Here is a 27455-nt window from a genome sequence, read left to right as displayed (position 1 = left end):
CGGAGCGGAGGTGCCGCTGCTACTGTTGTTGTTACCGGCGTGTGTGTTGTGTGTGTGAGTGTGTGAGCCACTCCGGCCAAGGTTACTGCGGATTTACCTTCTTCAAATTCACCGGAGTGACCGGAAAGAAGCGCGCGCACTGAGAGCATGGCTCTTCTGCAACAAAGGGAAACTCAGAAGCGGAAAGTTTAAAGGAATAAGGAGCTGCAGAATTACGCATTCGGAGGTCCGAGGGAACACGAACTCAGGAGCGATGTACTTCTCTAAATGGGATTTGTTGTGTTTCTTCTGGTGCTGTAAGCTGGTTTCGCTGGCGCACTGTTACACCGTTCATATCAGTGAGGATGCAGGTACAAGGACAGTGGTGGCCGGCTTGGAGCAGGGCGCATGGTGTACTTTGGATCAGGTACTCGCTCCTAAATTCACTGAGCGGTTCCTGCAGACTGACTCTGTAGCGGGCATTGTGTTTGTTTCGGACTCTGTAAAGTGCCCCACGCTGCGCTCCAACCCCTTCACTGTGTTCACTGTGGCTGACTGCACAGACTCCGGCTACAGGCACCTCCTCACCAGCCAGCACGAAGTACATGTGCACGGTAGGAACTGTTCAAACAAACGTGAAGAAAACCTCAGTGGGACATGGAGGTACTTAGTTTGTTATACACTCGCAGCCACCACAACTCAGAATGCCACCAAGCAGGCTCTGCTTTATTTTCAGTGGGGGGTCTGCTACCTGGAACCCCAGTGAGATGCAAAGTGACCAACAGCCGTAACTTTTATTTCTCAGAGGGGGACTTGTGTGTGTCTGAGACTCTGTGCTGGAGGCAGGACACACTCTATGAGCTGGACTTGCTCTGTGATGTACTTACTAGAAATGGATTGAGCACTACAGTCAAGCCAATCACCATCCACTGGCGTGTAGGGCAGGGGCCCTTTAGACAGGCCCACTTGGGGAAATTGTTAGAAAAAGCAGCTCAGTCTGATTCAGGGATTGTGAGCAGGAGGAGGAGAAGCATTAATAGCAGCCCCCAGTTTCAGCCTCCAATGTACCAAGTGGCTGTGGCAGAAAATAAGCAAGCTGGGACTCCCGTTGTTGTTTGAAAGCAGTGGATGTGGATGAGGGTGAGGCAGGTCGACTAGAGTACTTTATTGAGGCGCTCTTTGATAGTCGCTCCAACAACCTCTTTGCTGTGGATCCTGCCAACGGAGCGGTGTCCACAGTGGAGGTGCTGGACCGGGAGACTAAAGACACCCATGTGTTTAGAGTGACCGCAGTTGACCACGGCTCGCCCCGCCGTACAGCTATGGCCACCCTCACTATCACAGTCAGTGACACGAATGATCATAACCCAGTGTTGAGCAGCAGGACTATAGGAAACATCAGGGAGAATCTAGAAATAGGTTATGAGGTGCTGACCGTGAGGGCCACAGATGGGGATGCACCTGTTAATGGTAACATCCTCTATCGTATTATCAATAGTAACGGGTCGAATGATGTGTTTGAAATTGATTCCAGGTCTGGTGTGATTCGCACCAAAGGTCTGGTAGACAGAGAGGAGGTTGAAGCATATATGCTGTTAGTTGAGGCAAATGACCAAGGTCGTGACCCCGGGCCCCGCAGCGCCACAGCTACTGTTCACATCGTGGTTGAGGATGACAATGATAACGCCCCCCAGTTCAGTGAGAAACGCTATGTGGTCCAGGTGCCAGAGGACATGACCCCTAACACAGAGATCCTGCAGGTCACTGCTACTGATGAGAGACAGAGGGAGCAACGCTATTGTCCACTTCAGCATCATGAGTGGGAACACCAGGGGACAGTTCTATATCGATGCTCAGACAGGTAAAATGGACCTCGTGAGTCACTGGATTATGAGGCCAACAAAGAATACACCTAAGAATCAGGGCTCAGGATGGAGGACGTCCTCCGCTGTCCAACATCAGTGGCCTGGTCACTGTGCAAGGTGTTGGACGTTAATGACAATGCCCCCATTTTTGTAAGCACCCATTCCAGGCCACCGTGCTGGAGAACGTACCGCTGGGCTACTCCATCATTCACATCCAAGCAGTGGATGCAGACTCTGGTGACAACTCCAGGCTGGAGTACCGTCTCACTGACACGACACCAAACTTCCCCTTCAGCATCACAACAGCACAGGGTGGATCGTAGTGGCAGCCGAACTGGACAGGGAGAGCGTAGATTTTTACAACTTTGGAGTGGAGGCCCGGGATCATGGATATCCCATCATGTCCTCCTCAGCCAGCATCAGTATGACTATTCTTGACGTCAACGACAACAACCCAGAGTTCACTCAAAAAGCGTACTACATGCGATTGAATGAGGACGCAGCTGTTGGGACCAGCGTGGTGACAGTGTCAGCTGTGGACCAGGACATTAACAGTGTAGTGACGTATCAGATATCCAGCGGAAACACCCGCAACAGGTTCTCCATCACGAGTCAGAGTGGAGGGGGGTTGATTACACTGGCTCTTCCTTTAGACTACAAACTAGAACGCCAATACGTCCTCACTGTCACTGCCAGTGATGGTACGCTGTTTGACACAACCAAAGTGTTTGTTAACGTCACTGACGCCAACACACACCGGCCTGTGTTTCAGAGCTCACATTACACAGTCAACATTAATGAAGACAGGCCTGTTGGAACAACTGTGGTTGTAATAAGTGCCACAGATGAGGATACAGGTGAGAACGCACGCATCACCTACTTCATGGATGACAGTATCCCCCAGTTTGACATTGACTCGGACACAGGCGCAGTCACCACACAGATGGAGCTGGATTATGAAGATCAGGTTTCCTATACTCTAGCTATCACGGCCCGAGATAACGGTATCCCACAAAAGTCTGACACCACCTACCTGGAAATATTGGTAAGTGATGTCAACGACAACTCCCCCCGCTTCCTCAGAGACCACTATGTGGGCTCTGTGATGGAGGATGTCCCTGTGTTCACCAGCGTTGTCCAAGTTTCGGCCACAGACAGAGACTCAGGGCTTAACGGCCGGGTCTTCTACACCTTCCAGGGCGGGGAGGATGGTGATGGAGATTTCATAATTGAATCCACCTCAGGCATTGTTCGCACATTGCGCAGATTAGACAGGGAAAATGTGCCTGTTTACAGTCTGCAGGCTTTTGCTGTGGATAAAGGAGTTCCTGCTCTGAAAACCCCTGTGAACATCCAGGTCACAATCCTAGATGTGAATGACAACCCCCCTGTGTTTGAGAAAGATGAGTTTGATATTATGGTGGAGGAAAACAGCCCCATAGGCGTTGTGGTTGCTCATATATCAGCCACAGATCCAGATGAAGGTAGTAATGCACAGATTATGTACCAAATAGTTGAGGGTAACATACCTGAGGTGTTCCAACTGGACATTTTCTCTGGAGAACTGACTGCATTAATAGACCTGGACTATGAAAGCAGGTCTGAGTATGTGATTGTGGTCCAGGCCACCTCTGCCCCACTCGTCAGCCGCGCCACCATCCACATCAAACTTGTCGACAAGAACGACAACATCCCTGTGCTCAAAAACTTCCAGATCATCTTCAACAACTATGTTACGGAGAAATCGAGCAGCTTCCCCACTGGAGTGATCGGACGCATCCCTGCACATGACCCTGACATCACGGACCAGCTCCACTACAGCTTTGAGGTGGGAAATGAGCTGAATCTAGTCGTCCTGAACCAAAGCACAGGAGAGATCCAGCTGAGCCAGGCCCTGGATAACAACCGGCCCCTGGAGGCCTCCATGAGGATCTCAGTGTCAGGTGAGTCTGTTAGATAACTCGTTGCAAACTCCTCCCAGACAATGAAAAATAGAGCAGTGAGAGGAGAGAGGCCTCTCTAAAGTGTGTTCCATTTCCATTAACATGTCATCTCTTTTATTTACATATTCGCTTCACTACACTGGATAATGGAAATGATGATGACTTGAGTATGTCTTTCTCTGCTCTGGTTTTCCGGAGTGATTTCCTTTTTATTGATATATTCATGAAGGAAGATTATTATTCACTGCAGCATGTTTGTGAGCCACTTCCCACCCCTTGGAGTCAGCTTTCCAAAGTAACAAAGCTGTATTAAAGCATTTCAATTCTGTGAGGTGAATGGTTTCAATTGGTTCATTTGTATGAGGATTCTGTATTTATCAGACCTCTCATTAAGCAGCGTTTTCGTTTACAGGAGACTTATTTAGCTCTGTCTTTGTGTAGATTTAAATAGCTGTTTGTCTGAGCTTGTCTGTATCCTGTGGGATCCACACTCCAGTGGGCAGACTGATCATGCCCCATTATTGCCCACCACACAGCCCTCCCTGACCACAAACAATGAAAGACCTAATTCAATTATGGCCTATTTCTATGGCTTGTTTAAAAGTAGAAGTAAGAGTTAATCTTCCTTAAGTGCTTTATTGTTGGACGAGCGTGTTTTCTTTTTCACCAAATGGGGGAAATGTAAGAGTTATTAGTGTTAAAGGATAAAGATATTGGTTTTGATCATGTTTTTTTTTTTAAATTGGAAGATACAATGTCAGCAGAGACATGAATGGTTTGTACTTGAGGCTTGTTGTGTGAAAGATGATTTAGATCCAAAACAAGCATTTTCTTCTTCTTTTAATGTTCTTGTTCTGCTTCCTTCTTTTTCCGTCCTTGGTCATGCTGGTATTGTCTTTCTAATCTTGCACGCCTTCAGCAGCCTGCACCTTTAATTTTTCATGCCATTGCAGATTACAGGGTTTTATTTGCACTAAATATGCGCCTGAACTTTATTTGCACCAACAGAGAGAGCATGTGTGTCGGGGGGGGGGGTGTTTGTTACACTTTGTTAGGTTATTTGACACAGTATAAATCGTTTTTCTCCTTGACTTTTGCACAACTAAAGGAAGTAGGAAACCAACCAGGGGTTGTTATTAAGATATCGGACATCAAGGTTAAAGGAAGAATCAGGTATGCTGTGATATTAGTCGAATTAGTTTGATTTGACTGAATGAGACAGTGGAGGTGTCCGACATTGAGAAGGGCTTTATTGATGAGTTGACACTCAAAGCATATACGTACTGTATGGTCTGAGTGGGTAGTTGTTATGATGGATTGGAGCAAAGCTTTGCCTCTCTGGAGAACAATAGTGATCTGTCAATTTCAGGGCAGGGGCTACAGCTCATACCAGGCTGTGGTTGGGGGCAACAGCTGTGACTCCACCGAGGACCAATTAGAGACAGTGTCTCCCCAGCGCGTCCCGCACCTGCTGGGGTTTATGTGTCAGCACCCCTGCAGGAGACAGAGGGAGATGGAGAGAGGCAGAAGGAGAGGGGGAAGGGGGTGGAGGGTTATGTTGAGGTTGTGTAAACTGGTAACAAGTTTGAAAATACAGTCAGACTGTAAGAGAGAATAAGGAAAGTCATTAGAATTTGGGCAGTTGGGGGAGGAGATGGGGTACGAAGATGAGCTCCTCCTATGGATGCTACTGACCCCAATTTTCAAAGGCTTCCCCCTCCAGGGACCTCCCAAGTCTTTCCATTATCCCTCTCTTTATGCAGCCGTTTAAGAGGCCCCTTATGATGGACGATTTTTGATGGGCTCTTTTGTATGTTGTTGGACTGTGATTAACATCGTTTCTGAGCACTGCTCTTCATCCTGAAATGGATGTAACAGCGCTAATGAAGATGTACTTTACTTCAGCTTTAATGTATTTCCTGTGCACAGCTCCCTAATGTTAACCTTTTAAATAGCCTGCACATCATGATGGTCCTTTTAAGTTGAATTCAAGAGTGTGATGATTTACATTACCCTGATTTAAAGTAATTGCATTTAGAAACAACCTATGGCTCCATAAATCTAAAATATAATTTCATGTCATCAAAACTAGAATAATCATGCCATGATTTCACAAGTCATTGCAATGGTTTTAATGACCCTTAAACAGTCACATTGAATTAAAACATGCACTCTGTTAATCTCTTTATAAGTTTAATCATAGTATCAGCAGTTTTACACATTAAATGTGAACCTGATACAACAGCCCACAGTGTGAACCAGTGCAATAGGGAGAAAAAGTTTTTAAAAATGAATACAAGCTTTACATTTTATACTTGGTTTATGCTAAATTGAGCACCTTTTTTTTGTATGTGTATTTATATTTCATTTAAAAGCAATGGTGTTCATTTTCTAAAACAATCACAGTCGGTTTATCTGTTAAAAGGTTGTAGAAATGGTCAAAAATACTCCTTATCCAGTACAACTGAATGTACTGTTCAGTTTGCTTACTGATTTCTACATGGTTATGCAGCCATAATAGAAACACTAGACAACAAAGGCTGGTTACAACAGATAGAGGAAGTAACTTTATTATAAATAAAAGTATCTTAAGTCAGAAAAATAACCATTTTCTGATAACAAGCTCAACCATGTTATAATTCATCTCAAATGTTCAAAATGCTTCCAGGCTTGAACTTTAATCTTCCAAGCCATGAGCAGCCACTTAAACCCGTATCTGATAAAAATATAACTTGTGGATACTGCTGCCTTCCTGAGCTTTTTCTGTGTGCACTGGCATAAATTGAGTGATTATAACCGTTTAATTATATTAGCCACTTATGTAGCCAGAGAAACAGCAGCCGTCTCAAGGCACTGCTCCTTCCTCTGCACTAAATGGATGAAGGGAGGATGATAAACTCTTTTAAGATTGTTCTTTGTGCTTAAACTGATCCACTGAATTGCAGCCCACATTCTGCCATGCTGGGGATGAAACAGGCATACAGTATGTGATGATAATATTCATCATGTGTCACTTCTGCATTATGAAGAGAGCTGTGGTCACACTGCAGAGCGGCGGGCTGGTTGTCGTCTGAGGGATTAGATTAGCTGAATCTGTATCCTGGTATCTGTCAGACCAGTGTTGACACACTCAGAGGCTGATCCACTGTTCCCAGGCAGGCGTGAGCCTGCATAAATAGGTGTTTGGGTTGGATGGTGAAGATTTTACCCTGCTTACCTTTCATTTTTAAAGCCCTCTAATTTCCGTATAGACAGTATGGCTAATCCTGCATTATCCTTCATTTGTGAACATGTTATTATGCTTGGTGGCAAATTTGTTTTCTTTTATGGTTTCTTTCTCAGTCATAGTGAGCCCATTCTTGGGCTATAAATTAGCAGTGACACACTTAACTTTGGCTCCCCTTTGATAGTCTGTGTGGCTAATATACAGTATATACATTATAGCAACCAGGCCATAAGGACACTTTGTCCTTGTTTTAATCAGATTCAGAGTCCAAGCCAATATTGTGCCCCCGTGCTCACTTTGCAAACGCCAATGCAGAGATTTAACAGACAAACACGCCTCCTCAACTAATGATGGCAGTTTGATTCTGCTCACATCACACTGCAGGTTGTACAGGCTCTCAAATTACATGGTGGACAGCAGATATTTTTTTCTTTTTTTATGTTTCAAGTATGAGTTCAGAGCGGCTGTGGGTGCTCCAAGGTTAAGTGACTTTGCTATCAAACTTTTGTGAGACAAACATATTGGCGGTCAGAATCATTTGCTGTAGGAAATGAGGAATACTCTCAAATTTGTTATTATTTATTTCCAAAGATCATTCACCCAAATGAAAACGTAACCTATTTAAAAGCTCTGATTTGTTAGGTTGTTCTTTGATAGTGGTATACAGAACAGATAACAGATTTATGTATGTTTAATATGTTTTTATAGTGTGTTAGACTTCCTCTGCCCATGCCCTTTACTACACTTGCAAACGATAAAGCTACGAGACTGGAATTTTAATGTTCCATCACAAACGCTGTAAGTAGGAGCCAAGACATCAACAACCAGCATAATTTCATTATAATCCATTAAAGCTCTGAGCTGTCTGCGGAGGGACTTTCTCAGGAGTTTGTCTTCTGTAACACTAGCCCATCAAATCTGGTGTGTGTGTGTGTATAAGTGTGTGTGGCCTCCAACAGCTGGACCCCTCTGATTGCCTCCCTCCTCGCCTTGCTGTCTATATAATTATTTCACCCGAGCGGAGTGTACCTTGGATTTCTGTGTTCTTTATGCTTGATGAATTTCTGTTTGCCTTATGCTTGACTCATTGGATTCAAAGTCACAGCTTGCAAACGCTCGCCTGTGTTTTGTGCGACTAGAGTCATCTGTAATGTGCTCTTTTTATTCTTCATGCCTTTCTCTCCCTGGTTGGTGTTAGTCACACTTGCAGGCTTGCTCGGAATGTTTGTATCATTGTTTCTCTTCTATCCTCTCCCTTTTTAGAATCACCTATCACCTTGATCCTGTTTCTTTTCCCTCTTTTTGTTTGCCTGTCACCATTCCCCATTTTTCTCCTATCTGCCCGGGTCTTATAGCTCTCACCCCTGCACCCTATGCTGATCCCTCCCATCATTTCAAGCTCCTCCACCCCCTCTCTTTACCCCCCCCCTCCTCCTCCTCTCTCTTTCTCTGTCCCTCCCTCCTCCCTTTGACTGTTGTCCCCTCATCTCTCTCCCCTGTGAAAGGAAGAATGTCTAAGAGAAATGCTTTGTTAAGCACCCAGTTGTCATGGTGAACCCAGCAATGCCTGAGAAATTCCTTGTGGGTGGGGACGAGGGGTAAGGTCCCTTTTGTGGAAGTGAAGATGGGGGGAAGGGGAGGCACATAAAGTTCTAAAGAGCAACTGTCCCTCCTCTCCTTCATTCTCCTTCTTTCCAGTGAAGCATGTAAGGCTTTCTTAGGACCTGTATTGCTGCGGGACACGATGACCTGTCCTGCCCGCTGCAAACATTTTTAGAGGACATGCATCAAGTCAACCGACACCTGGCTGCAGATAAACTTTCCGTCCGCGGCGTTATTGAAGGATAGGGACTAGTGTTGCGTATGACAAGACTTAACAGGCGGTGAAGCGTTTAAAGCTGCAGGTGATACGATATTGTTGTCTCTCAGCTCTTTGAGTTGTGACACAGATGCACTCACAGGGTATCCGATTTCTTTCTGCCAGCTTGTTTCTTTAGACACAGAGCATCCTCATGTGGGCCTCGCTCCTCCTCGCTCTGTTGCATCAAATGTCCAGAGGAACTGAGCTGAGCTGGGTGAGGGAGGGGTGACAAGGGGGGGGGGGATGACATCATTTGTGTATTAGGAGGGGAAGAGGTGTTTGGGATTAGGGCTGGTGCATCACTGGGGTGAGGAGACCTTGTAGTGCTTGCATATATCTCAGCGTTGTCCTGCTTTGTCCTCCCTATCCCAGCAGACAATGGGGTTTGCTCTGTCTGGGATAGCCCCCCCCTCCTTACGTCTTTGTGTCCACTTGTTTGCCCCAATGCTGTCTTAGTCACGACAGTTCCACCAGGCCGGCTATTCATCCATGAATTATCCTTTTACTGTACGCTCTCCCATCAAGTGAACTGCTGACTGGGCATGTATTCTACAGCTGTTGAGCGGCTACTTACACATACAACACAAAATACATCCAGGCTTTTTTTTTGTTGCACTGTCTGTTGTAATACTTGGAAATAATGTAGAGTATAGCTAACTAATTATAAAGTTTAACAAAGTTGGATTTCTTAAAAAAATATTCAGACAAAATGAATTCTCCACCTACTGAGTAAGCTGCACTACCTGAAATTTACAACATCAGGATTGAAAAGGAGTTGCCAATCAAGCCAAAAGTTAGCCAAAAGTAATGATCAAAAAATGTGCTAAATGTGATTTTTAAATCATGGCATGTTTTTTTTTTAAAGTGAAAACAGCCTGAAGTAACCTTAAAGTAACCTTGTTGCTAAATGGCTGAAATAGTTAAAACAATTAACAAATGTATCAGTTGTTTTAGAGTACAAAAGAATGATTGAAAATAATAGATGAAGTTTTAGTTATGTAAATGGTCAATCTTTGGTCACTCCTGCTGCTGTACTCATAAGCCGCATTTTGCGGCGTTTCCATTGACTAAAACCGGGACAGGTCCCCAAATTACTGAGCCGCACCGTCCCACTTTTTGTTACCTTTCTGTTGGGATGCCAGACATACCGATCTGACCCCAGAAGGTGGATATAGAAACACTGCAGTCCGTTGATTGGTCGAAAGAATCGTCATTTCCCGTGCAACAGCGGTAATAAAGAACAACACATAACCCTGCATGTTTAAATCTCCAGTGGACTTCAGGAAGATCATTTTTTTTGTTCGGAAAATGGCGTCAAGGAACAGTGTTCCATGGTCGACCGCAGGGGTGCAGACTTTCCTCACATTTTTCTTCTTCGTTGCATTTATTAGCAGGGTACACTGTGTCGCGCTGCCATGACGTCACGCTATTATGTAGCTGACGCGGCTATAGGCATCTGGCTTACACGCCGCCCACCAAGTAGGGCACAGTTGGCTGTGCAAACGCAAACAGGGTCAGGTGTTACCGATCCGACCCGTACTAAACTGTACTGATCCATACCAGACTGCTTGGTGGAAACGAGCCAATAGATATTTGAGCAAGACTCAAACATTTACAGCTTAATTAAGTACAAATTATACTTCAACAGTATCACATCAGCATTTATAGTAGCTAGAGTTGAATATCAAGCATCTTAAATCTGTTTAACTTAACCCATTTGGAAGATGACAGGTGTTGTTGAAGACAGGGTACTTAAAGCTCCTGTGAGAAGCTGGTTATGGAACAGACTGACATTAAACCTGGTGCCTCTATGTGAGCTAATAAAGCAAACAGGATTATCAGCAACACGATCGCAATAAGCACATGAAATTTGTAATGCTTCTTACAACTTCCAGCAGGTAGATGTCAGACCATGCAAGTTACAACGTGCTGCAGGAGCAGTCTTTCTTTGCATTTTCAACGATAAAGAAAAACAGCGAGTGGTATGTTCGACTGTAGACTGATGAGTAGCAGGAGATAAGAGGTGCTGGAGGTGCAAAAACACAAACAGGAGTTTTTCACTGGAGCGTTCACCAGACGGGCTGTTATAGACAGTAAATATTAGGAACCACTGGTCTTTTACAATAGACGATGAATATTCATCTCCTCTTTTGTGTACTCAAATCATTCCAGATATCCAATGGAGTGCACAAATTTCTTTAACTACATGATTCTCTCACAGTGATTGTGACAAATGATGTGAATTTAAGAGCTTGTTAACTTTACGCTAGATTGCGTCTGTTCAGTACTCAACCAGAACATGTTTTCACACTGACCTGGTTTCATCTGCTTGAACTCTGAGGGGTAAACTGTCAACATGAGGCTGTTAGACACGAGGGTGAGAGGTGTGACCGTGGAGGTGGTGAACCTCAGCACACAGCCGTTTGAGATGTTTCATTATTGGATGATTAGTACTAACACTGACAGGAGGACATTGAACTCACAAACACAGATGGTTTCCTCTTGAGATGAAACAGCAGAGTGATTGTGCTTTTCTTAGTTTGATAGCGCTTAATGAACAAGTTTTACTATTAATACACTCAGATTTAAGTGGATTATTTTTCAGAGAAAATATTTTTCTCCTGTATGTCTTCCCAAAAATGATTTACAGGTGACAGAACTCAAACATCAGACTGTCAAAAAAATTTAATATAACAGTCAAAATAGTTTTAGCTCTGGCATCAAACTTAGGTTTTGGTTTCCTCTTTTTTCCTTTTCAAAGCCTCCAAATAAATGTCAGAATGGTTATTGTGCCACTAGATGCTTAGTATCCAATAACTATCACATGACCATTGGTATGTTTGAATAAGAACCTCATGCTTGGTCACGTCTTTGAATGCTAATGTCTCTTTACTATTGCGCTGACAGCCGTTTTCCTTTGATATGCAAATGTCCTGATTGGAGGAGTTCAGATCCTTTTCTGCAGTTCTAAAGCCGCTAAAGAGAAGGAATCTGTGGAATGCCCTCTTTTTGTGGTTTTCAGATACAGCAGAAAAGTATCATCAGGGGGATGTTGTTGCAGCGTCCACAAATAAGTTCGAATGGCCTCTCCAACACAGTCAGCTTTCCTCCTGAATGGAGAAATCAGGAGAGGCATTGTGGGTCTGCTCCGACTCCTCTGGACGGAAATCCTTGGGCTGACATTGAGCTACACAAGCAGTTTTCATTATTGACACCTCAGTCACTGAAGGATTTAGGTGGTGTTGTGTTGTGCTTGTTATTACAGCTGATCTTTGTTCTTTTTTTTTCTTTACTAAAGCTGATTTAGTCTGCAGCAGAAGATAAAACAGCCAGTTACAGTATTGCAGAATAAAACTAACATCATTGTTTCAAAAACAAGGTCAGAGGCATGATTATTTTTTCTAACCTGTATTTATATGTCTTTGGAAATGATGAACACAAACAAAGGTCCTCATACACAGTGGAATTGATAATTGCACATTGTGAAGCTTAATGTAATTTGTGTGCCTGATATAACAGCTTTAACAGAGCTCACATACTGATAACAGCCAATCTGCTGCGTAGGCGTTCGAGCATGCCGTCCATTGCCTCCTTTGAGAGTGTGATATGCAAGGTTTTCTCTTCTTTCACGAGCTGACGAGTTCAGATGTGTTTTCATTTTGTGGTTCAGCTTTTTCCCAACAATGGAAATAATACGACAGCACTCAACAATACTCAGCCTGATGAAGGTGGGGAGCTTTTATGGTAAACCAAGCCATAAATCCTCTCCAGTCTAAGGTCATTGTATGCCGAGAGTCCCCTGAGCTGCGAATATTCAGGGATGGTTATGGTGATTAGAGAAGCTTCAACTTTGTTTTGACTCCCATTGCTGGTTTTCAGTAACACAGCCGCAACCACACATCTAAAGCCAAGCCATTTACATGTCACCATAAAATAGTATTTCAATTCAATGAAGTAGTAGTAGGATATTAAGAAAAGTTAGACACAGTAAATTAAAAATACAGGTTCTGAATTTAAGTCCTGTGCTTGTTCACTGTTCAATTGCATATTGTTATATTTCAAAGCAGTACAATCTCTTTCTTTTATTCTTTGTTTAACACGTAAAATGAGAGCTTGTGTTGTTCAGAGTTTATATGTTAAAATGTTATTTGGTAACTGTGAACCTGCTCATTTTACCAAAACGCAGCCAACTGTTGTCTTGGTGTTTGAATAGCTAGCAGAGTGTCATCAGTGAGTGATGTCTTAAAAAGTTATGTTAACCAAAAATGGTTCAATGGTCCTTTTGTTTAATCTGTATGTTCTCCATTGACTTTTTGGAATATTTAGTCCAATGACATATCAGAAACTGTCCTTAAAATGGTAAACATGTAAGATAAATGGTAACTGCACGTCCTGTCAAATATATGACTGTGGACAAAACCTAGGCTGTCCTCAGAGGTTACTTTAGTCCTTTTTTTGGCCTCTGACTACTCAATATCTCAGAACTGGAAGCTGCCTCAAACAGCGCTGATATAACTCTGTTGGTAGAGAAGGCGCCCGTTGTACAAGGGCTAGAAACTTTGTCTCACTGGCCATTAGATTGATTCCTGGTCCCGGCAGTATTTGTATTTGTATAAATGTCATCCCTCACTCTCTCCCATCAAAAAGGAAAAAGCCCCCAAAATAATCTTTAATGAAATGATAACTATTAAATGATAAATAATCAGTGCTTTAGAGGTGCTGCTGGGTAAATTTAGTTATCTTTAGACACAGCCAGACACACTGTTTCCCAATGGTTACAGTTTTTAAACTAAATTAAGACTAGCTAAGCTCAGTAAAGTCAAGCTGAGCTAAACAGCTATGGCTGTACTTTTCTATTTTTACATTCTGACATTAAAGTGAAATATGTCTTCTGGGCTTTCTCACAGACATACATGACATGTATTTTCTATGTTTTTGTTAATGGCTGGTCAACAACAAGTGAAATTTCTGGAGTAATTTGAACCTTAAGCCCTGGCTGTGGCCATATGCAAACATGCTGTACTCCTTGTAGAGAGGCTTTTCTTGACTTCTGAAGGCTTGATGGTGAAGTGAGCCTCTGTGGTTGGAAGGAGGCCTGGCAGGTGTCGTTAAAGTATTTTATGCAGAGCGTGGTGTTGTTGGTGGCGGTGGGGTGTCAGCTTTGGCCGTTGCTTGTCTAGCGGGGGGTCAGGAAGAGGGGAGAAGGGGAGGGGAGGGAGTATGAGGGTAATGAGATGAAAAATCCGTTCCCCCTTTTGCAATGCATATCCCCCCTCCCAACCGGTCGTTAGACTCCATTCAAGCAGTGGTGGAGTGAGTTTCACCTTTCAGCCCTGGTTAATTCAAGCAGGCCGCTCCTCAGCCACATTTTACTGCGTCCCTTTTGATCACCAGGACTTGAAATTCCAGCTTTTAAATTAAATCAACACCAAGCAGAGTGCACTCAGTGCTAATGAAGGAGACATCTGATAAGCTTGATCTACAGAGGCTTCTTCAACGTCATGATACACTTCTACTCTTTGCTCTTTAACCCACATCAGCCCTCATTTTTGTTTCTCAGGACTGATTTCTGTTCTCTTTCTTCTTTCCTGAAGTGTTAATTGAACCTCAGCTTTCTGACTGCTGGGAATTGAGTCATGCTGGGTGTTTTCTGTCCCTCTATGTCCACCTGAGGCCCTTCCCTTGAATTCACAAAGAGCCTCCTTAACAAAGATCCTAAAATACAAAAACTCTTGATATTATCTAGTTTAGATTTACTTTGACTCATATCCAATTTGTAATCCTCCTTATTTTTCCTCAACACCCTTCCATGGAAAGCCACAAACGTTTTGCTTCTCTTTTTTATTTTTGAGTTACTGTAAGTGTTGGAATAGTTATGACTCCAGTTGTCTTCTCTAGTTTTCCTGCCTCGTCTCATTTCACCCTCCACCAGATTTACAATCGAGTGGGCCCCATGTTGACGGGTCCCAGCACCTGCAAGCTTTAGTCTCATACTAGCCATAAATGTGTCAAGGTGACAATATAACTTAAACAGTGAAATGTAATACATTAGTGGGGGTCTCTTACATACACACATGTACAGCAGCAGAGCTCCAGTAATTAATGCATGTGATTCAAGACTGGTCCAAGGGCAGAGTATTTAACTCTAATTAAATTAAACTGTGTCCTGTTTGTGGCCCTGCAGGGATTTCACTTTCAGGTCAGAGCTCTGTGGTTTCTTTGGTTGGTGGGTGGTATGTGGGTGTGTTGTCTCTCGTGACCTTGTGTGGGCTTTGTGGTGTGATGTTTGTCAGCAGAATGCACAAATGACACTTCTGACAGTGGTTTCACACTGTATTACCTTGTAAACAGTGTTTTTACTAAGTATCTACTGCAGAGGACTGGCAGAGGCAGCTGTCCTTCCTGTTTCAGAGCAAAGTCACAGGCCTCTTTCAGACATGAACTCCTGACATGTTCTACATAATTTAAGGACTTTTAAGCTCTGATACTTTCAGGAACATGCCTTTCACAAAAGCGCCTCGCAGTGGGACATTATCTGTGTCTGACATGCTCTCTGAACTTATGATACCCTTTTAGGTTTGGGTGGGGTTGAAGGGCTGGGTAGCGCTGACAGGGGGAGGGAGAAAGAGGAGTGGTGGTGATAGTTACTGCTTCACTATAATGTGTAGGGGGATATTTCTGCATTCCAAACACAACAGTTGAAAAACTTGTCAGCATCAAGCGGCAACCTCCGGTCTCAAACTATGAAGTCCATGCGGAAGTGTTATAAACTGCAATTTATTGAGAATCCGCTTGAGGCTGGCTGCAGAAACACCGGATACCACATACAGACCAATTCAAAAAAGACAATCTTTGCAGCATTAATAAACATGTTTACAGCCTGGTTCAAAAAACGGCTTGGCTCTACGTAGCTAATTTCTCTATCGGCACACTGTATGGGGGGTGAATATTTTCTAACACGACGGTTCAGAAGATATTAAGATTACGAGTTTTTGCCCAAATAAAGACATGACTAATCTGACTCCCTATCGGGAACACATAGCTGTTGGCTAGGAGGCTCAAACTCTGCGCCTTTTACGTCACACTCTGCCTGGTTGAGTTCCACATTTCCAATATGGCTGCCTCCAACGATTGGCTTCTAAACAGCGCTCAGGTACGGATGGGTGACATCACGGATACTATGTTCATATTTTATACAGTCTTTGGTCAGCATATGAGGTGAGCCGTAAAGAGTACAAAGGAACCTCATCAGCTAAACGTCAACATCATCGCCTCACAACTTGCTCACAGTGAATGTTACAATTCATATGTGACATAATATTCTTCTGCAGTGTGACCTTCAAATATTGAGATGTAAATCATGTCTATAACTCCAGAAATAAGTTGACATGATCATGAGTAAACCTTTTGAAACAATTGCATGTTATTTATTGCATGCTGCTGGTAAAGAACAAATTGAGTTGAATGATATCTCCAGGGTAACTTTTGCACTTTGCTGTAAAAAAATGTCTCTTGTTAAAAGTGACTTTCCTATATTATTGGTGATTCAATTTATTTTTTTTCTCCATTGACATCTCCTCAGAGAGTTTATTGTCTAGATGATTCTTAGAAGTAACAGAAATATGGTCCCAAATCTCAGCATTCCATCCTAGGACAAACAAGCACACTGACAGTAACCCCCAGCAGGCTCCCACCCCGAATCAAAAACTCATTATAAGCCTGTAAGTTTGCAGGCTGGCTTGGGGTCTTAAGGCTGAGAACTGTAAAGACATCCTCAGGCCTTATCCCTGCAAAGTGATTTTTAATTTATGATCTCCCTATTGATCTAGGAAGCGGGACTCCGGCTTTGCACTCTTTGATGTAGTGAGTTCTCTCTGCGTGCTGCACATACTGTAGGGAACTGATGCTGAACAACCAAGACAGGTTCTGCTCAACCTCATTACCTTCTTACCCGGAGGTTCCCCTCAACATGACACACTTCTGGAGAAAAACACACAGCTGCCTCTGAGGGAGAACCGTTCGCTTGGGATTACAGAATTAACAGGCTTTATTTGATTGTGGCATTCTCAATGTGGCGTCATTAGACATGTGATGAATGGCTGCTTGAGAGAGCTGCTCCAGTGCGATTATTTATTGTCTCTCCACTGTCATGATGATGAATAGTATTTTTATTGTGTCTTTAATGTGTTTCCCCTCTCTACTTAATCTAGAAGGTGTTTTCATTGGCTGTGTGTTTAATCTCCACATTAGGAGGCGGGGCAGCAAAGTTTAAGGCCTTATAGTCACTGAAGCACCTCTGCATAAGACCCTGAGTAAATAACAGCTACAGTGTTGATATGAATGTTGCTCTGAGAGGCTTATAATGACAAGGTTACTAGTGAAAAAGAATTACTTTTTACAGTTCAGCGTAACATCAATGAGCTACCTGTTTATCACCCACAGTCTTCTTCTGATCGTCCTGTATGGGCTGTTTGGGGTTCTCGTTGGCATAACTTTTATTTCAGAGCAAATAATGTCAGATTGCACAAGTGTAAGCAGAGATAGTTTTTCTAAATTCATCTCAGGGGCTTGAATGTATGAACGTGTTGTCTGAAGATTTCTTCAAGTTTCACAATGTTGCATAAAAAGTTGTTATGTCATGTTCAAAGCTCTGACGCTGGACTAACATGAAAGTTGATGTCCAGCAGTTGTATTTTCAATTATGTTTACAAGCATTTTTATTTCTTGTTTGAGTGGTAACGATTACTAATATAAATATGACTTGATGGCACTTGATATTTTAATCTAGATAATAACATCGATCCACCATAGCCCCGTTTCCACCAAGCGGTTCAGTTTGGTTCGTCTCGGTATGGCACACATTTTGTGGCATTTCCATTGACTAAAACCAGGACAGGTCCCCAAATTACCGAGCCGTAGCGTCCCACTTTTTGTTACCCTTCTGTTGGGGTGCCAGACATACTGATCCAACCCCAGAAGGTGGAGCTAGAAACACTGCAGTTCGTTGATTGGTCGAAAGAATTGTCAATTCCTGTGCGACAGCTGTAATAAAGAACAACACATAACCCCGCCATGTTTAAATCTCCAGTGGACTTCGGGAAGATCATCTTTTTGTTTGGAAAATGGCATTAAGAAAAAGCGTTCCATGGTCGACCACAGAGGTGCAGACTTTCCTCGGTATCGCGTTTTTCTTCTTCGTTGCATTTATTAGTTGGGTACACTGTGTCGCGCTGCCATGACGTCACGCTATTACATAGCTGTTGCGGCTATCAATAAAGTAATATCATATCTTATCTTATCGCCATCCGGCTTACACGCCGCCCACCAAGTAGGGCATTTGGCTTTGGAAACACAATCAGGCTCAGGCGTTACCGATCCGACCCGTACCAAACTTTACTGATCCATACCAGACCACTTGGTGGAAACGAGCCACATGTGTTTCTAGTTTCAAGTAGTCCTCAAAGCACGCCTGTTAGAGGGTTTGGTTCAAAATAAGTCTCTTTGCTACACACATCCCTTCACTCTCTTCCGCACGTTCTTTTCTCGCCTCAGTTTTCTGTATCAAACAGGCAAAAATGGCTGAACTAGAAAAACAATGCTCAAATGGAATAATCCCTGAAAAAATACAATTACGAAAGCCTAAACACCACTGTTTGTTCCTCCTGTCTGAATATCTCTTCAGCTGTACATCCGCTGTCACAGTAATTTACATAGACTATGACAGAGCACTGTAATTTATTCTTCTACCCTATATTTATCATTAGTGTGCTTGTTTACGTCATAGCCTGTAAAAACTGGGTGTCACGGAACTGGAATTTACAGCTGTAATCTGTATCAGTCATGTGAATGCTGCTTTTCTGCTTGTTGAAGTAGAAGACAACTTTGATATTCTAATAGTTTTGCACTGATGTACTCAAGTCTTATTTTTAGGAGAAGGTGTAGTTTGAGCCCACAAACCTTCGGTCCTCTAAAGGTGTGTTCTCCACACCCTGTGTCCTTTGGTATCTGATTCTTCCATTTTTTTCTCTTTAATTTCTCTTCTATATGCAGAGTAACAAATAAATCTTGATACAATCTTTGAACAGACAGAGAAGCATAAATAATGGATAAACTCAAAGGCACAGGGGAAGTTCTGAGAAAGAGGGTCAGGGTTACTGAAGGCTGATGTCTCTGTCCTCACTAATTTGGTCACACAGTCCTTCTGATCTTTATTCACCATGACTTTGTTGACATTTTCTGGGATTCAGCGGGGAGATTTGATGGCAACTTTGTGCTCTAATGAGGCCAGTCTCACCGATTTGTTCTTTGAGTCTCTGTCTCTCTCTCAGCAGTCTATTATCTCAGCCGCTGAGACCCCTGGTAGACTTGAAACAGAAATCCATTTATATCATGGCTTGAATAACATGTTTTTTTCTCAGTAAACACTTCGACCTAAAGGCTGTCTGTTCTTAAAACACTGTGTCAGTGAAATTTTTGTTGTTAGTAATTCTAATACTGCTTGAAACTGGGCTTCATTTAATACTTTACAGATAAAAAGCTGTACACCTCCACTCCTCGATCTCCCGACTGATAATTTATGCTCCTCAACCAACAGTCAAACACGGCCTCTTTGTGTCTGTGAGAGACTCCTCTGTAAATCGTAATGAGTCAGCTTGTTAACATGCCGCAGTTTATTATCTGAGATGTCATATAGGTTTCTTTGCCCCGCTGATCTGCCTTATTTTACATGAGGAACGTGAACAAAATCAATCAGGGCCTCATTCACAAAAGGACTGCGTAGCTTTTTTACTGCTAAAATATTGCAAATGTGACAAAGAGATATCCTAAAATTCACAAAGCACACGCAAAGAGTTGAATGCCCCACAGACTGTGCTGTGTCTCTGTGTCCCTTTGCTGTTTGCGCTTATTTAAATAAGCAATTATGCATTCATTTGGGGAAAATTTGACCCCTCTAAACACAAATGTACCTTGAGCATTGTCCCCTCCCCATTTAGCTAATTTAGACAGATTTGAGCTTTGTCAGGATGAGAGCACACAGCACAGCTCTGTGCTGCAAAGAGATGCTGAATGCTCATCTCCACTGGTAGACACAAAACAGGAGCTCTTGAGCTCTTGCACAGTAATGGGGAAGGGAGGCTGTAACCAATTCATTTAGAGGCTTTTGGCCAGGCTTCTCAAATCTTTTCAGGGTAATAATTTGCCAAGTGGCTTCTCATATCACTCATGTTTCCCAATTTGAAGGTCATAGTTGTCAAGCAGTGTCTCCATGTTGTTTTTTATTTGTCAAATACCTTTCCTCGTCTGCATCCACAATTTCAAAATGGTCTCTCTAGCCACTACTGTCAGTGTCCGCCATTTTTGTTGTATTAGACCTGAGGTAGCCAGCTCAGGATGATGGGCATGCTTGGATTGATGGTCTCTGTAGTTCCCACTTCAGACTGTGGCTGAAACAGAACTATACTTTTTGCTCAGAAGACCTATCCCTTCACACCGTCACAGGTCCACAACGGTACTGAGACACTTTCGTGAAGTTGATAATTACGTGGAAGTCCTGTGAAATAAAGAGACGAAGAGTATGTATGAAGTGATTTGACAGTAGAACCTGGTTTTAATTCTGATTCTGGTTCTTAACTATTTTTTGTCATAAAGCCTCGCTGTTTCTCTCAACTTCTGTGAGTCTTTGATGACAAACTTCCATTGCTCAAATGCACACTCTCTACTCTGCTTGTGTTGACGTATGGAACAACACCACCCACACCCACACACACACACACACACTGCTGTACATAGCCTTGGCAGTCCTTCGGCCTCAGTGTGTGTTTAATCTTTTCCCTGGCGCCACTTCCTAGCTGAGAGCATTCCTGGCACCCAGAGGCCCAGAGGGGGTTGAACCATGGGCTGAAAGCAGTGTCACACTTCAGGGCTGGCACCTCAACCCGTTACCAACTTAGCATCCATCTTTTTTTCCTCCTTTTTGGCCCTAAATGCTCCGCTTACCCTCCGTTTCTGAGCGCAGGATCCCTCCATGGAGAATGATCTCTTTGAGGGATGGTCTGGTTCCTTTCAGGGCAGATTCTCCTCGCGCTCAGGTTCCCAGCGCTGCATCCATGTCTGGCACTCTGCCCGAGTTCCCAACCAAGAATTTGAATTGGCAGAGGACATAATTAAGGAGATGTCTGTCCTTATACATGGGCTAACCTTTAAGAACCTCTGTTCACTGAGAGCTGTGGTTTTTTGGCTCATGTTGCTGCAGAGGGTCAGTCATAATATGAGCTCAATGAATGAAGAGGGAAACTGTTTCTCTGTGTTTTCCTCAGGTAGAGTGTTGTGAGGTATTTTCTGTCATGATTGAAAAGATTCCAGCATCAGTAATAGCCTAATACTGTATCAGTTTCATAGAACCACAACTCTAATGTACCGACTGTAATGCTGTCTCCTGTTGAGTTTGGCTGAATGACTCCTTTTTATAAAACATCAGTCATGAATGATAATTCTGTCAGATTATTAATGATAGATCAAAACAGCCTGCTGAGCTTGCATTGATTTTAATAAGGGGTTAATCGGGCTGTGTAAGGATTAATAAAAGTCTCTAAAAACTTGTAAAAACAGAGATAAACAGAGGTCACTGTTTGTAAAGATTTCTGAAACTTGGAATTAGAGACCTGCTTTCCTTGAGGTCTATGTCCTTACAATAAAATTGGCATTTAGAGCAAGCAAGCACCTGCTTACTATACATTACCCCCATTTTTTTGGTAAAATAAATAGTCCCTGGTTGGAAGCACTTTCATGGTAATGGTATTCTTATCAGCCTACTTTGGGGTTGAATTATCATTAAACATTTTCATTCATGATAAAGTCAAAACATTATTTGTTTTTAGTTCATGTTTCTTAGAGATGCAGAAAATAACAGGTAGCACCTGTATAATGTCTTCTTACCTGTATCTTTTCTGGGGGCATACTTGTTATGGGATTTTGACCAATCAGAATCAAATATTTTACACAGCGAGGTAAAACAGCTGGGTAATGACTGTAAGAAAGGAGTTTTAAAGCCACTGCCCTCAGTAATTAATCAAATAGTCATAATAGCGATTAACTACCAACAAAAAACGGTTATCAGTTGTGCATTTTGACGAGCACAGAGTCTTAACCATGAGCTGACCTGTCTTTGTCGAGGCCTCCTGTTATTTTTCCCCCTCTGATAAGCATGTGTTTTTCTGCGTACACAGGTGTCCGTGTCTGTCTGTGTGTGACTCTGTGTGTCTGTGTGTTTACAGTAAAGTGTGAATTAGAGGAGCGACCCTGCTTGTGTCTGTTCTTTGATTTTCCTCACTTCCTCTGCTTAGGCTCTGTATTATTACAGTGCTGGAAGCGCTTGACTGAAAGCAGAGGGATTAAAGCCGTGTCAAACATGCTTCTCTGTCTCACTTCCTCTACGACCCCTCCTCCTTTTCCTCCCCCATCTCCTGGCACTTTGTGTTTAAACTCGCCCTGCGCCAAATCAGGGATCTGGTAACTTTGGGCAGAGCTGTTTGTTTGAGTGAGTTCGGCTCACAGGTTCTGCTCTCTGGCCGGCGGCCAGACTCTACAAAACAAAGCATCCCATTGATTATTTTGGACGGAGAAGCCAGGCCTTGTTTTTGTGACACATTTGATTTGATTAAGCCTGTTTTGTGTTTAGCCTTGAGGGTTCAGACACCTGAAGACCAGGGATGAGATAGACAAAACGAAAGTGGCCTCTCTCTCTGACCTTTAAGTAAAATTGTGACTTTTGAGAGGCTTCATGCACATAATCTTTCACTAAGAAAAATATACTTAGCATAAAAGTTACAATTAAAGTTTTTACTGCTACAGTTGAACAACCAAGACCACAACTCCCATGTCTACACCACTTTAATATCCAAGTATATCAGATTCTATAGTTGTGATTGAGAAAAGACCTGAAGGTTTAATTTTCTTAAATGTATGCAACGACTGAAATAAATAAGATTTTGTTTCTTATAAACTAGAAGTACTATTGTTTGCTCTGTGACTACAAGATGACTTAAACCTCTTGTTGTCAAGTAGAAAGCTGAAGATCTTTCGTCAAATTATTTTTTTAGTTTTTCTGACTGCTGGATTTAGAACAACCTGAGGCTGCAACAGACTCAGTCCATACGTTTTGTGCTTGTTAGCAGCATGGACTACACTCCCTTTGTGTTTTTTGTCCTTTGTGATGGGATATTTTAGGATTGAGTCTGTTTTCATTATAATTTTACTCCTCAGTGAGCAGGACTCTGACTGCTCCTGTTTGTGAAGTCCAGCTGATGAGAAGTTTCTCCTCTTATTCTATGTGTGGTAACAGTTTGAAAAAAACAGGCAGGAAAATTAGCTTAACAACAACATCATCAGTCAAAGCCTCATGGAATAAAAGTGAGCATGGCAACATGAAGACATAGAAACAGAATCATGTTATTTCCCAGCAGCACCATCGGCATTACAAATCCAACATGAATAATAAAGGCCTTACATAGGAACTAATGTATTGTACAGTCAAGAGATACAGCACAAAGGCAGACAAAACCCGACATGTGTACAGTGAAGACCAAAGAACTGAATGTATAGAGGATGAAACACCAAACTTACAAGATAAAAGACAAGAGATTTTCTCAGCTGAGAAACGCTGTAACCGTAGAATTTGGCATGTATAATGAGGGAGCATCTCTGCTTCCGGACAAAGAAAAGAAAGAGAGAGAGTCGTGAATACAGGCGTGAAATGGCTGAATAAAAACTTGGAGTGAACTGAAAGAAGAGATACACTTGTTCAGTCTGAGTCTTGGCATTCTTCTGTTATCTGTTCTGGCACATGAGAAATATCCTCCCCCCAAAAGCCTCCCACTAGTTCAAGCCAAGGATTATTAAAAAGTGTGAAATTCATGAAAGTGATAATACAAATATAATTTTAGGATTTTGTGGGTGTTCGTTCCTCACTATCACCTGCTTTTTCCAGTGTTGCTATTTTGTTTACATATGAGGGTCTAACTGCAAACAGGAGCAGCTGTTGCTAAAATCTGCCACCATGCTTCTAGCTGCATCTGCATGTAGTGTTAAAGCAGCTGCTCCATGTGCTGATGCTAAAGTCAGTGTTGTTTGTTTTTTATGACTGATTTGTCCACTCAGCTTCAAATTTATATCAGATGAAATAGCTTGAAAGATGAAAGAAAACATTTTCTTAAATATTTGCTTTTCTCAAACATGGAGCATTAAATTCACTGATATATTTTTTTCTGTACATCTGAAGCCTGATAAAGCTTCGAGTCCTGTATCATAGACTTGCATTATTCTCTAAAGTTGTATTTTTGGGCTTTTTGCCTTTATTTTATAGGACAGTTGAAGAGAGACAGGAAATTTGGGGAGTAGAGAGCAGGGGAAGACATGCAGGAAATGGTCGCTGCCGGGAATCAAACCGGCGACCCCTGTGACGAGGACTGCAGCCTCTGTATGTGGCTTAGCTTAGACAGCATCAGCATTTGTCTTAAAACTATATAGCCTCTGGAAGGTGTAAGCAGAGGTTAGCTTCAAAGGACTTTGGCTTTTTCTGTGTTTCACCATTGTTAACAGCAATTCTGCAAATTGAGAATAGAGAACAGAGTTGTATTAAGAAACTACATCTAGGTGCAGATAGTTAGTACTTCTGAAACACTAGTGGACAGAAATCTGACTCCAAACAAAAACGTAATCACTTCTGATACCACATTCCTCAGATTCGTTATCCCATGCTCACAGATTTTTCAGTTTTAACAAACAACACTACACTACACTAAAACAAACACTACAAGCCTACATGAAACAAGAGAACATCCATCCATCATTATCCAATCCATTTTCATTCTTTTCAGATGAAAGTATTATTCATAATCGCACACATCAAAAATTATAATCATCACTCCCATTAATCACTCCTTTGCTATTTTTTTGGGTCTTTTTCAGATGGTGTCCACTCAGTGTCGGCTCAGTGTCTTCTCCAAGTCACCATTATCACTGATGAGATGCTGTCCAACAGTATCACACTGAGGTTAGCCAACACCTCCCAGGAGCATTTCCTCTCCCTGCTGCTCGCTCAGTTTCTGGACGGAGTGGCCCGTGTTTTATCCGCCGCCCCCGAGGATGTCGTCATCTTCAACATCCAAGACGACACGGATGTCAGCGCTCGCATCCTCAATGTCAGCCTGTCCGTAGCCGTACCCATGTTGGGAGAAGCACATCAGAGGGTTGGAGGTTCTGACCACAGCGGGGACCGGCCTGGGAGAGGACTTGAGAGTGGAGGGGGAGAGTACTTTGGCTCGGAGGAACTCCAGGAGCGGCTGTACTTAAACCGCAGCCTCCTCGCTAAGATTTCCTCACAGGAAGTTCTTCCCTTTGATGATAACATCTGCCTACGTGAGCCATGTGAAAACTACATGAAATGTGTGTCTGTGCTGAAGTTTGACAGCCTGGCACCATTTGTCGCATCAGATACCATCCTGTTCAGACCTATCCATCCCATCGCTGGACTGCGCTGTCGTTGTCCAACTGGCTTCACGGGAGACTACTGCGAGACGGAGATCGACCTTTGCTACTCCAAACCCTGTGGAGCCCATGGAGTGTGTCGCAGCAGAGAGGGAGGCTACACCTGTGAGTGCTTTGAGGACTACACAGGTGAGAACCCCCATTTTTATTGACTCATTAAACAGTGTTGTATTTTTACAGGCTCACATCATTGCTTTGTTAACAAACTGACCTCCCTTAAATACAGCTAATATGCCTGTCAAGTATTCATTATCACTTGGCACATAATGCTGTTTGCTGTAATAAAGATAATAGATTTACCAGTCAGAATTATTGTAAAAATTGTAGTTCTTTGATTTCACAGAGAAGTGCACAAAAGCAGCCCACCCATTTTGGCGGGAAAACCAGCAACTATTGCCATTTGTATCTAGCTTAAAACAGTAAAACAACGGAAATTGAAATTGATTTCAGGCTTAATTTAAAAGAAGAACAACATTAATGAGTCTTAAATCTTCAAGTTATTTTACATATATTGTTTTCAAAGTTAGAGGCTAAAGCTAACAGGTCCTAGAACAAAGGTTAGCATTCCCATCAGCTGATGAAGGTTACAGACACGAGAGAAATGCCGCAGCACAATTCTGGCCTTGTAGACTGTAAACTGGTTTAGCCTGACATTGAAATATGTAAAAAAACAATTCTGTTAACACTCTTATAATATTATTCTGATTCTTAGCCTAAATATGAAAAAAAAATGGAAAAAGCAAGCCTGCTTAAACGTAGTTGTTAAAGTGTTTACTTGAACAAGAAATCAAAGGTTTTGTGGTGGGTTCAAGATCGAAAGGCCTTGGAATTACTTGTGTACGTTCACTTGAAGAGGAAAAAACTCCCACAAGACTCCAAAGTAAAACTGATATAACAAATTCCTTTAATCCAAAGTTTTGTTAAACAATCTTATTGGATGAGTCAAAGCCAAGTTTTCCTAAACAAATAATTATAATACGACGGTAAAGAAACCATGTGGCTCGGTCCTTGATTGATCCTCAACTGTCTGCCTCAGTCTCACCCATAGACTGTATAAAATATGGGCGTAGTATCCGTGACATCACCCATCTGTTCCCGAGCGCTGTTTTGAAGCCAATTGACGGCGACAGCCGTATTGGAAATGCGGAACTCAACCAGGCAGAGTGTGACGTAAAGGGGCGGGGTTTGAGCCTCCTAGCCAACAGCTATGTGTTCCCGACAGGGAGTCAAGGCAGTCATGTCCTTATTTGGGCAAAAACTCGTAATCTTAATATCTTATGAACCGTTGCATAAGAATAGAAATTCACCCCCCATACAGTGTGTGCTGATAGAGAAATTAGCTAGGTAGGGCCAAGCCATTTTTTGAACCAGGCTGTAAACATGTTTATTAATGCTGCAAAGATCGTCTTTTTTGAATTGGTGTGTATGTGGTTTCTGGTGTTTCTGCAGCCAGCCTCAAGCGGATTCTCAATGAATTGCAGTTTATAACACTTCTGTATGGGCTTCATATATTGAGACTGGAGGTTGCAGCTTGTGTAAATCCAATAAAGAGCAGGACAGAGCTGCTAGCATAGCTACCATACATGCTAAGCTTGTTAGCTGGAGATGCCTATTCTAGAGAAGGCGCCATTAAATACATACTTTACATTTTTGTTGCTGTGTTTATGGTTTTGGTAAGGCCATACAAAAACACTTTTCAAAGATTTCAGATGTTATTTATTACAGTCCAGTTTGGTACATGGAGCCAGGTTAGCCCACAGTTTGTGATTGGAAAATCAGTATTAGAGGCAGTAGGTTAACTAAGGTGTCCCAAAGGAGTCCACACTGAATCATTTCCTGTCTTCAAATGTAGTGCCACTAAAGGGTCAAAGGGCACAATTTCTGTCAAGCTGTCTACCTGTAGCCTCCGAGTGTTAATTTCTTCTCCTTCACAAAGGTCCCATGGGAGCTTTAATGTCTACATCTGTCCCATTCACTCCTCTCTTCAGTTCTTAATTGAACCTGGCTCTTCATAGATGTCGACTGTCCTGTACCCT

At 42.6% G+C, this 27455-nt stretch overlaps 1 protein-coding gene across 1 annotated transcript in view; it reads left to right on the top strand.

Moving 5' to 3' along the window:
- Positions 1-27455, top strand: part of celsr2 (cadherin, EGF LAG seven-pass G-type receptor 2) — a 69530-nt gene continuing 42075 nt past the window's right edge. The window contains 10 exon segments of the mRNA XM_034686000.1: positions 1-614; positions 617-1090; positions 1093-1757; positions 1759-1861; positions 1864-1890; positions 1893-1960; positions 1962-1998; positions 2001-2141; positions 2144-3787; positions 24841-25548. Coding sequence (XP_034541891.1) covers positions 254-614; positions 617-1090; positions 1093-1757; positions 1759-1861; positions 1864-1890; positions 1893-1960; positions 1962-1998; positions 2001-2141; positions 2144-3787; positions 24841-25548 — 4228 coding nt within the window. The 5' untranslated portion in view covers positions 1-253.

The sequence above is a fragment of the Notolabrus celidotus genome, chromosome 1 (genome assembly GCF_009762535.1).
Source record: "Notolabrus celidotus isolate fNotCel1 chromosome 1, fNotCel1.pri, whole genome shotgun sequence".
NCBI lineage: Eukaryota > Metazoa > Chordata > Actinopteri > Labriformes > Labridae > Notolabrus > Notolabrus celidotus.
Note: the sequence above shows the minus strand (reverse complement) of the source record. Positions and strands in the feature narration are given on the sequence as shown.